We start from the raw sequence: 12,194 nt of genomic DNA on the forward strand, positions 1-12,194 counted from the left end.
TAAGCCTCCCGTAAACCATCACAGATACGGTCAGGCTTTTACACACAGTACAAACACCCTTTTTTTTAAACACTCACCAATTGAGAACATCCTAGGTGCCCTCCGTAAAGAGCGAACAATTTTCAAAGAATTTATTTTTGCGTGGTTTATCTTACCCCTGAGCCATCGTGAACCCGTGTGATCCAGTTTTCCTTTTTCACAATGCAGTCGTCAGTTAGTCATGAATGCGACTCGATGTGAGCTTATCTACAATAGCACGTTTTTTATGCACGAAACAACGGCTGTGGTTCACAAGAACTCTAGCGATGGCTTTTGACTGTTGAGAGGAACGGCGATTTGCACTGATAAACCTTCGTCTGCTACGACCCTTGCGTGACCCTGCTTCCGGGCTTTTCTTTTTTTTAAACTTTCACAACTTCGAATTGTTTTGATCTTGTCTTGATGAAAAACGAATTCTTTTATGATTAAAGAATGTTTGTGTAACAAGCTGTCAATTTATTATTTAGATTTTAAAAGTTAGGTCTAGCGCAAAAACGAGGCGCCGTTGTTGTTAACGAACAAGTCTACAAAAATAAATTCTTTGAAAATGTCTCACGCTCGACAGAAAGCAGCCAGGATGTTCCCGTTCGGTGAGCGTTCAAATGGAAGTATGCTTATACTGTATTTAGACGCTCGGGGAGCTCTGTGATGGTTTACGGGAGGCTTACTGTGCCTTTAATGTAATTCTTTGTTCTGGACACATGCCCGACGAATGGTCTGTTGGACTTTTACGCCCCATGTAAAGGGAGATGCTGAAGACCCAGCAAATTACAGAGGTATAACCCTGATGAGCTGCTTTGGAAAGTTATTTACCAGTGTTCTGAATAATAGGCTAACTAATTATTTTGATGAGTATTCAGTCATTGGTGAAGAACAAGCCGGTTTTCGAGCAGGTCATTCAACCCTCGACCACATTTTTACTTTACATAGTATTATTGATTACTTTCTATCAAAGAGAAAAAGGTTATATTGTCTTTTTATTGATTATGAAAAAGCATTTGATTATGTGAAAAGAGCTTTTCTATGGAAGAAGATGTTTGACGCTGGAATAAATGGGCGAATGCTAAATATTATTCAAAATTTGTATAGTAAGGCCAAGTCATGTGTTTTGGTAGGTAACCAAAAGTCAGATTTCTTTCAATGTTTTACCGGTGTACATCAAGGGGAAAACTTGTCACCTGCATTGTTTGCTGTGTATTTAAATGATTTACAAGCTTATATGTTTGATAAAACTGAACACCTCCCTACTATTGAAAGAGAGGTTGCTATGTTGGAGTTACAGCCGGATGATGCTGAGCTGATGTTTAAAATGTTTATTTTATTATATGCAGATGATACAACCATTTTAGCAGAATCCCCAGAAGCATTACAAGACTCGCTAAATGTGTTGTCCGAATACTGCGATCTGTGGAGTTTGCAGGTGAACGCCAAAAAACCGAAAATAGTTGTTTTTTCAAGTGGTAAAATACGAAAATTGCCATTATTTAAATACAAAGATGAATTAGTTGAGGTCGTGTTTGGTTTTCAATATTTGGGTCTATTTTTTAATTATAATAATAAGTTTAATAAATCACAAAAGTTGTTATATGATAAGGCCTCTCGAGTAATGTTTAGCTTGTTAAAGAAGTGTAGAAAATTGTCGTTGTCCATAGATATTCAAATTGAATTGTTTGATAGAATAGTTGCACCGATTATGTTATATGGCTGTGAAGTATGGGGACCAAATTTGGTAAATTTAGCAACAAAATTACAGCTACGTTTTTATAAGATTATTTTGAAATTGAGAAAGTCGACCCCAACGTGTATGGTATTAGGCGAATTAGGCAAATTTCCACTGGATGTCCTCGTAAAAAATAGAATATTTAGTTTTTGGTTTAAATTGGTGGATTGTAATAATAGTAATAAGTTTTCAAATGTATTGTAACGTTTTCTGCATCGCCTCTATGTAAATAACATATATGAAGCACCCTATTTAAAACATGTTGAAACAACTTTAAATGCTCTTGGTCTTAGTGGTTTTTGGCATGACCAGTTTAATTTACGATGTTCCGAACAATGGTTTAAATTGAAAACGTTGCAATGCCTAAAAGATCAATATATACAATCGTGGTTTTCAGAATTAAATGAAAAAGAAACTTGTTTGAATTATAGATTGTTTAAAGATACATTTATATTTGAAAATTATTTGAACATTTTACCCAATAACCTAGCACTCTCTTTTTTACGTTTTAGAACATTAAATCATAAATTGCCAATACAGAAAGGCCGAATGTTAAATATACCACATAACGAAAGAATATGTGTTAAATGCCAGTCAGGAGAACTCGGAGATGAATTTCATTATATATTTCAGTGTCATTTTTTTGAAAATGTGAGGAAAAGGTTGTTACCATTGTATTTTCGTAGAAATTCAAATGCAGTCAAATTAAAAAAAATATTTGAATTAACAAAGAAACGAAAGTTATTGCATTTAATATATTCTATTAAGACTATTTTGAAAGAGTTCTGATTATTTGATCACGTTTTTTTTCTTTTTTTCTTCTTATTAAAACAAAAACAAACACAGAAACATATACTTTCCTGTAAAAAAAAAAATGTATGATTACAATTATTTTGTTATGAATTAAGCTTGATTTATTCTCGGTTAATTAGAAGTGTTGTGTCTCATTATTACATATATCTTTTTTGTCGTGTTTATTGCAATTTTTATTTATTCTATTCATGTAACCCTAGGTTTTTTTTAAAAATAAATATTGACTTGACTTGACTTGACTTGACTAAATGTAAAAATCGAACTATGATCCGAAACAGTCTGTTGTCCGTAAGCATTCCGTGGTTCTCCGTGCGTACTTGCTGATTGGGAGGGTAGGTTGTTTTCTCCACCAAAACGGAGTCGTTAATGGGGAGATCTAGGCCTACATATATTTTTGTGTTCCTTCGAGAGATGAAACATCTGTGAATGTGAAAATGTGAATATCTCAGAGGTGCACTCTTTCTAAAGCAAAAAGGTTATTTTGGATAAAGTTTACAGGATTTTCTCTTTTGGATTTCTGACTACCCGACGACCAAGATATCGATGCACCAACAGTTTTATGTCTCGACTCTCGATAACAATCGTTTTTGTGAATAGTCTAGCAGTCACAACGGCGCGCTTGCCCGTAACCAGACCCGTGTGTGTTTGGACTCAAATTGGATCCCGGATTATTGACAAGGATTTGCTTGCAAAGAGAGTGGTTTCCCTTTAGCCTGCTCCATGCCACACACACACACACACACACATACACACATACACAAACACACACACAAACACACACACACACACATACACAAACACACGGCACACACACCACACACACACACACACACACACACACACACACTTACGTGGCACAGAATGAATACTGACTCATGCACGACTCCGGCAACTGTGTCAGATTTTATTCGTCAAAGTGAAAATTAAAATTCATCATTAAAATGCAAAAGTAGCATGAGAGTTAAGAGTGCAAACAGAAAGCAGCCTGGCTGTTGAGTGTTGCTATGTGTACAAGCAGAAGGGCGACCTCGCCGCGCGAAAGCAGGGACAGAGACGTGATCCAGGTAGGTGCACCCGATCGCTTGCACGAGAAGAAATGACCTCTAACCTGCAGTCACAAGTAATGGCAAATGTCGGACGCCGATTACACAGGCCACGTCACGTCTTGATCCTCTCTTCCAAAGTGAAACCTCTGACGTCAAACACGAAACAAAGTTCAAGAAGACGTCATACTGCGAATAGTGGCGTCACGAAAACATCTGCGTTATGTCTCTCATGAACTGAAAAAGTATTTCGAGAACGAAGTTTGTCTTGGTGACTGCGTAATATCACCAAGGGAAAGTTACTCGTAAGGTCACCGCTAGGCTGTGCATGTATCATATCGAATATATCTTTAACATCCAGCGACAAGGTTAACGTAGGTGAGTGTGGGGTCCGAGCTGACACTCAAGAAGCGAGCAGGCGTCAGGTCAAGGCGTGGAGTGCCCGTCAAAGGCACGCTCCACGTGCTCTGCTCCACGTCATTGCGCAGCAGCTCAATCAGCAACGCGTCGCCCGTGACGTCATAGTGCAGCATCACGTGAAAGACGTCATCTTGCTGCAGCAGCATGGGAGGGGAGGTACCCAGGTAATAAGGTTGTTGGGGGAACCAACCGCCGACACTCGTGGTGACGAGGAGCGTTTCTGTGTAAGGCCACCAGTCGTGTCTGTGTGCACAGAAACAGTGGAAACTGATCAGGAATTTTCGAATACTTTTTTAGTGCAATTCTTTTCTCGTTGTAAATGCAGGGCCGGACCAAGTTCGTTTGAGGGGGGGGGGGGGGGCGGTTCCAACTGAAGGCAGGGGTCCAAAGTCCACATTTTTTTTTTCTCTGAGAGGTACATTGGATGGCCAGGGCGGGGGGGGGGGGGGGGGTCCGGAACCCCAAGAACCCCCCCCCCCCCCCCCAGATCCGGCCCTGTAAATGTGATGTATTTTCAGTTGGAAACCTCCTATACCACTGCCAGGCGTGTGTGTGTGTGTGTGTGTGTGTGTGTGTGTGTGTGTGTGTGTGTGTGTGTGTGTGTGTGTGTGTGTGTGTGTGTGTGTTTTAGTCAAGTTTTGAATTCATGTTTTTCGGGTACACACACAGTCTGACAGACATACATACACACACGCACGCGCACACACACAAACTTACAGACAAACACATTACACAAATATTACATTAGATTGCCGAAGAGTGTCGTGATTTGTTGGACTGACCTGAAATCTATGTGCACCACTGAGTCCTGTTTGTTGGCCGTGAGCAGGTCTAGGTACATTCTCTGGGTGCCGGCAAACACCCCTTTGAGACAGGCCTTCCACCCGTCCCAGGGGAGCCAGGGCAGGGGCACCTGGAGGGGTGTGGTTGGGTGGCGGTACACGGCCTGCATGCATTCCCCGGGGACAGCCGTCCAGCGACCGTTGACCTGTGCCAGGGGTACACGGTTAGACCTTGATTCTTCAAACTGTTGCCGCTATTTTCAAAAGGCGTAAAAGGTAAAGGTACTTCCATTTAAAACATGTTTGTTCGGAGGGGATGTTAGAGATCTCAACTTCTCCATGGCCAGCTTTATGAGGGCGGTGTCCATCTCCTCTCCCTCGCTGCCTTAGCCTTCCTGGCCCTCAACAGGTACCCATGTCCTGCCTGCTGGCTGGACTGGAGAGCGCTCGGACAAATCGGGTACAAGAAATAGATTCGCCCTGCGTGGGATTCGAACTATGACAGCTAGCGTGAAAGGCAAGCGCTCTAACCACTGTGCCACACAGGCTCTCTAACAAAACAAAAAAAAGAGAAGCGTTTTTGGTTTCCCGAACTGACCACATCCCGACCCTAGAACTTTCTTAACACCCTTTAGAAAGAAAAGGAAGAAGAAGAAGAAGTGGCGTAAAGCCATGTCAAAACGTTTAGTCAATCTGAACATCAAACAATGCCTGAACTAAAAAGTCTCCCCCGAGACAAAGTCCTGGCTGGGCTGATCGAGACCAGTCGACCCTGGCCGCGCTGTCTCGGTATCAGGCACCTCATTAGCATTCAGGGAGACCCCTAAACATTTTTTTTAAATGCTGATCATATTTCTCGAACATTAACGTCAGCTTACACTTGATTATATCACCAAGGTCAATTGGTCTAACTTTTGTGGTCTTTCAAAAACCAAATATCCAAATTCGGTGATGGACTCAAAAGTAAGAGGTTCGAAATTGAGTAGCACCCTCTTTCACCCGATTTAAACCTTCAAGAATTTTACCGATCGGATTATCTGAAGGTTCAAGTATACACAAACATACCTGAAAAAATCCATTTCAGCCAACCTGGAGGGCTTACATTGGGCAAGAGTGGCTACCGCTCAATGTCATACCTTCTACTGTCGACTCGATCTCTGAATTTGAATATTGTTTTCCAAAGAGCACACACTTCAGGCCAACTGACCCACAAACGTGAAACTTTGTGATGTGATCATGCACAAGCTGAAGTTAATATTATAGGCTTACATTAAAGATGAAGTATTCGTTGAACAGATGCAGATCGACGTTATTACTATTTTTATGGGTGGCATTTTAGGGGGTCACCATGTAAAACGGATTTTCCTTGTCATTCGAATTTAAAAATAACATATCCAATTCTTTTAAAAAGAAGAAAAAAGTATCCAATGGAATGTGTGTTATGTTATAGCAATTTAGATTTCAAGCAAACTTTCAATTGACACATTTATCAAACATTTTGTTAAGCTATCAAACTCAATTAAAAACCCTTTGTCTGGGCCGAGTCAAATAGTGTTCAATAATTCACGCAATTTGATTAAAAAAACCAAGTCGCGTAAGGCGAAATTACTACATTTAGTCAAGCTGTGGAACTCACAGAATTAAACTGAACGCACTGTATTTTATTCACAATGACTGTAGTCCGCCGCTAGTGCAAAAGGCAGTGAAAGTGACGAGCCTTTTTAGCGCGGTAGCGGTTGCGCTGTGCTGCATAGCACGCTTTACTGTACCTCTCTTCGTTTTAACTTTCTGAGCGTGTTTTTAATCCAAACATAGCATATCTATATGTTTTTGGAATCAGGAACCGACAAGGAATAAGATGAAATTGTTTTTAAAACGATTTCGGAAATTTAATTTTAATCATCATTTTTATATTTTTAATTTTCAGAGCTTGTTTTTAATCCGAATATAACATATGTATATGTTTTTGGAATCAGAACATGATGAAAAATAAAGTAAAAGTAATTTTGGATCGTTTTATAAATAAATAATTTTATTTACAATTTTCAGATTTTTAATGACCAAAGTCATTAATTAATTTTTAAGCCTCCATGCTGAAATGCAATACCGAAGTCCGGCATTTGTCGAAGATTGCTTATCCAAAAGTTCAATCAATTTGAATGAAAAATGAAGGTGTGACAGTGCCGCCTCAACTTTTACAAAAATCCGGATATGACGTCATAAAAGACATTTATCGAAAAAATGAAAGAAAACGTCTGAGGATATCATACCCAGGAACGCTCATGTAAAATTTCATAAAGATCGGTCCAGTAGTTTACTCTGAATCGCTCTACACACACACACGCACACACGCACACACACACACACACATACACACACACACACACACACACACACACACACACACACACACACACACACACACACACACTCTCTCTCTCTCACACACACACACACACAGGACACGTGACCAGTAACAAAAGTACCTGACACTCGATCTCCATGGAAACGTTGCGGGGGATTTCCACAAAGTCAGACGCACAATGCAGGGCAGCAAGCGCGCCTTGTATCCTGGAAGAGACTGCAAAGTTAGCATCAGGAATAGGGTTTGGGTCGCCACAGTGTGCCGGAAGTGACGCACAACGTGATGCCCTGTTGGACTCCGGGACACAGACTTCTGCTGGAGCGCAAGGTCTGGACATGCTGCAGACGTTGATGTTGTTGTTGTTGTTGTTGTTGTTGTTGGCGGTGGATGAAGGAGACTGAACTATGTGTTCCGACCACTCCGGAGGATTGTGATCAACGGTGGGCGCATCTGAAGAATAAGACACACAAAAGTACTGAACTGTCAAATTGTCGGTGGGAGGGTGCACATAATAGCTGGGCAATACAAAATAAATAAACAAAATGACGTACAAACAATCACTGGAACAAAAACAAAAGAAATAAACAAAATGACTGAAACAAAGTCACTTGTCATGTTGTTCACGAGTTTTCATTCACAAGCACCTGGGAAATAAATCTCATGTTCCCCGGTTACCATAGTTGCAGGAAGCAGGTTATACATGGATAATCAAAAGCAAACCCAATAGAAACGCTCGGGGATTCTTCGGCTCTTTTCATTGGTGTTTCCCCAGACCAAAACAGACGACACGACACTGCTTTGCAAAGTTCCAAAAACGAACTGGCAAACTGGCAAAAGTAAACAAAAAACAAAACTACTTCATGAAAGGTCATACATTCATCAAAAACAATAAAACCTAGCGATATGTTTTGTCTTCTTTCAGAGTCATGGAGTGCGTGTATCTGTGTTTCGATACACAGACGTTCGGAGAAACACGAACGTCAAGTTCAAGTAAAACGACACCTGACACACACATTTTGACCCGTGCACAAGACGTTGTATCGATAAACGAAGCACAAATAAGAAACAATAATAAAAGCAAAGAAAATAGCAACAAGATATGCAAACATCTAACAAAGCCGAGCAAGCAGAATGACAGGTCTCAATGAAAAACAAAGAGGTACCGAGTCGGAAACAAGATCGCGATTCTTTCCTTCGCTGCACAACGCAAATCTTTTGTGACCTTTGACCAAACGTAGCTTCCACATTCGATCACTCAGCTTAATATTTACAACAGAAAGCCGAGGGGGTGGAATACCGAGATGAACCTACAGAACTGTGCATCCTCAAACCTGACATATTCATCCCAACATTTAATGAACTCAAAAACACAGAAAGTTGCTTTCACACGCCATCTTTGATTGCCAGTGGTTATTTATTTTATTTATTTATTTACGAGGATTTATATCGCGCGCGTATCTCACCACACAAGGCGACTCAAGGCGCATGTTACCTATTAATGCCGTGTGAGATGGAATTTTTTACACAATATATCACGCATTCACATTGGCCAGTAGATCGACTGCCTTTAGGCGCTGCATCCACCTTTCACGGCCTATTATTCCAGGTCACACGGGTTATCAAACCGGGGACTCGTGTGGTTATCAGCACGGAACCCGTGTTTCAAAGCATGGCTCCCTGGGTTGATTGTGCACTTATTTTCTCACTACCAAAATGATGACAAAAACGATGTTTGATGGTTTGTTGACAGACCAGCTTTTTTGTCGGTCCTCGGGGGGCATATCGACTTTTGTTTCATATTTATTGACCGCGGCCTTCGGGGGGCATATCGACTTTGGTCAATAAATATGAAACAAAAGACGATATGCTCCCCCTCGGACCGACAAAAAAGCTGGTCACAAAGAAAAAAGGAAAACAAGTCGCGTAAGGCGAAATTACCACATTTAGTCAAGCTGTGGAACTCACAGAATGAAACTGAACGCAATGCATTTTTTCACAATGATCGTAGTCCGCCGCTCGTGCAAAACGCAGTGAAACTGACGAGCCTGTTTAGCGCGGTAGTGGTTTCGCTGTCCTGCATAGCACGCTTTTCTGTACCTCTCTTCGTTTTACCTTTCTGAGCGTGTTTTTAATCCAAACATATCATATCTATATGTTTTTGGAATTAGGAACCGACACGGAATAAGATGAAATTGTTTTTAAATCGATTACGGAAATTTAATTTTGATCATAATTTTTATATGTTTAATTTTCTGAGCTTGTTTTTAATCCGAATATAACATATTTATATGTTTTTGGCATCAGAACATGATGAAGAATAAAATAAAAGTAATTTTGGATCGTTTTATAAAAAAATAATTTTAATTACAATTTTCAGATTTTTAATGACCAAAGTCATAAATTAATTTTTAAACCTCCATGCTGAAATGCAATACCGAAGTCCGGCCTTCGTCGAAGATTGCTTGGCCAAAATTTCAATCAATTTGATTGAAAAATGAAGGTGTGACAGTGCCGCCTCAACTTTTACCAGAGACATACATTGAAGAGATGCGAAGCGAGGCCGCTCGCGTGAACTCTTGGGGCACCGCGCTCGGTCAGCGTGATCTCGCGCGATTGTCAGCCATCATCCCGTACTATGTTGTTCGCTTGCTCTCTGACACCGATTTGAAGTGCTTTTCTGTCATATTTCTTTGGATATATCCAGCTTCAGACGAGAGATATCAGTGATAAGTAAACTTGATTCATAATATTCTGTAGCTTCGAATTCAATAGTGTGCACACGAACGCATTTGAGAGGATTGGGTTCCCGAAGTGAGTCAAAAACACGGTTCCCTCGGTTCTTGCGGCCATTGTTCTAAGTCCTTGCCTTACATTGTGCGTGGAGGCAATGTTTGGGAGCTAATATTTTCTTTTGTGCGCAACGTTACTTTCCCTTAACTGGCAAATGCATTACTGGTGTATACATTAATCTGTTTGTATAATTTTTGACGCGCTGTAATTAAATTTGATGCTTTTCAATCAATCAATCAATATGAAGCTTATATAGCGCGTATTCCGTGGGTACAGTTCTAAGCGCTTGTCGAAGAGTTGTCAACACAGGACTAACAAAGAAACTAACATCTACAGACGGACACGAACCCTATCACACACTAGCAAACCCTGATAAACATACAACAAACAACTGTTTAACAACAATGTACACATCAATAGCTAGGTCCAAACAAAATAATATTAAACACAAAGAAAACACCTCTCACAGAGCACAGCACAAGAATGTCTTTTGGGGCACAACACATCACGTCGAACATGAAAGTCGCAGCCAGCTACGGGAAGAACTGAGTCTTCATCCTACTCTTGAACGCGTCAAGAGAGGGGCTCTGGCGAAGCTCAAGCGGCAGGGAGTTCCAGACGGAGGGGCCCGCGGAGGGGAATGCACGCTGACCAGCAGATGCGAGTTTCGAGCGAGGGATGTGAAGGCGGAGTGGGTCAGCAGCAGAACGAAGGGGACGGTCGGAGGGCTGGGTGTACATGTCCAGGGAGGATTGAAGGTACTTTTAAGTCTCACTCAAGTGGTTCTCGCACTTACACTGGCGTGTGGATAAAAAGTTTTTGAGGAGAAATGAGCGAAATTGCTTACTTTAGGATTCATCTTCTAATCACCAAATGATGCAATCATCTTCTTCATGTGGTTTTCTGTTTCTCTTGAGTGCAAATAATTAACAGTTTGCATGTTTTATTATCTATGATTTTCTATGAAACAGTTATAATTCTTTAAAAACACAACAATTGCAAGCTTGGCGCCAGTGGGAGGATTACTTGCCCCTGCCGTAGGCGAAGATAACGCGAGCGGGAAGACAGCGCTTCGCATCTCTTCTATCTATGTCTCTGCTTTTACAAAAAGCCGGATATGACGTCATAAAAGACATTTATCGAAAAAATGAAAAAAGCGTCTGGGGATATCATACCCGGGAACTCTCATGTAAAATTTCATAAAGATCAGTCCAGTAGTTTACTCTGAATCGCTCTACACACACACACGCACAGACAGACACACACACACACATACACCACGACCCTCGTCTCGATTCCCCCCTCTATGTTAAACCATTTAGTCAAAACTTGACTAAATGTAAACAAGTCGCGTAAGGCGAAAATACAACATTTAGTCAAGTAGCTGTCGAACTCACAGAATGAAACTGAACGCAATGCCATTTTTCAGCAAGACCGTATACTCGTAGCATCGTCAGTCCACCGCTCATGGCAAAGGCAGTGACATTGACAAGAAGAGCGGGGTAGTAGTTGCGCTAAGAAGGATAGCACGCTTTTCTGTACCTCTCTTTGTTTTAACTTTCTGAGCGTGTTTTTAATCCAAACATATCATATCTATATGTTTTTGGAATCAGGAACCGACAATGAATAAGATAAAAGTGTTTTTAAATTGATTTGGACAATTTAATTTTGATAATAATTTTTATATATTTAATTTTCAGAGCTTGTTTTTAATCCGAATATAACATATTTATATGTTTTTGGAATCAGCAAATGATGGAGAATAAGATAAACGTAAATTTGGATCGTTTTATAAATTTTTATTTTTTTTTACAATTTTCAGATTTTTAATGACCAAAGTCATTAATTAATTTTTAAGCCACCAAGCTGAAATGCAATACCGAAGTCCGGGCTTCGTCGAAGATTACTTGACCAAAATTTCAACCAATTTGGTTGAAAAATGAGGGCGTGACAGTTCCGCCTCAACTTTCACGAAAAGCCGGATATGACGTCATAAAAGACATTTATAAAAAAAATGAAAAACATGTTCGGGGATTTCATACCCAGGAACTCTCATGTCAAATTTCATAAAGATCGGTCCAGTAGTTTAGTCTGAATCGCTCTACACATACACACACACACACACACACACACAGACACACAGACACACACACGCACATACACCACGACCCTCGTTTCGATTCCCCCTCGATGTTAAAATATTTAGTCAAAACTTGACTAAA

At 40.5% G+C, this 12,194-nt stretch overlaps 1 protein-coding gene across 1 annotated transcript in view; it reads right to left on the reverse strand.

Moving 5' to 3' along the window:
• Positions 1-3,473: 3,473 nt before the first annotated feature.
• LOC138958822 (uncharacterized) overlaps positions 3,474-12,194 on the reverse strand; it is a 15,973-nt gene continuing 7,252 nt past the window's right edge. Inside the window, exons 2-4 of the mRNA XM_070330126.1 lie at positions 7,304-7,632; positions 4,818-5,023; positions 3,474-4,278 (exon numbers count right to left, since the gene is read on the reverse strand). Coding sequence (XP_070186227.1) covers positions 3,966-4,278; positions 4,818-5,023; positions 7,304-7,632 — 848 coding nt within the window. The 3' untranslated portion in view covers positions 3,474-3,965. The remainder of the gene's footprint in view (positions 4,279-4,817; positions 5,024-7,303; positions 7,633-12,194) is intronic.

Source organism: Littorina saxatilis, linkage group LG1 (genome assembly GCF_037325665.1).
Source record: "Littorina saxatilis isolate snail1 linkage group LG1, US_GU_Lsax_2.0, whole genome shotgun sequence".
NCBI classification, from domain to species: domain Eukaryota; kingdom Metazoa; phylum Mollusca; class Gastropoda; order Littorinimorpha; family Littorinidae; genus Littorina; species Littorina saxatilis.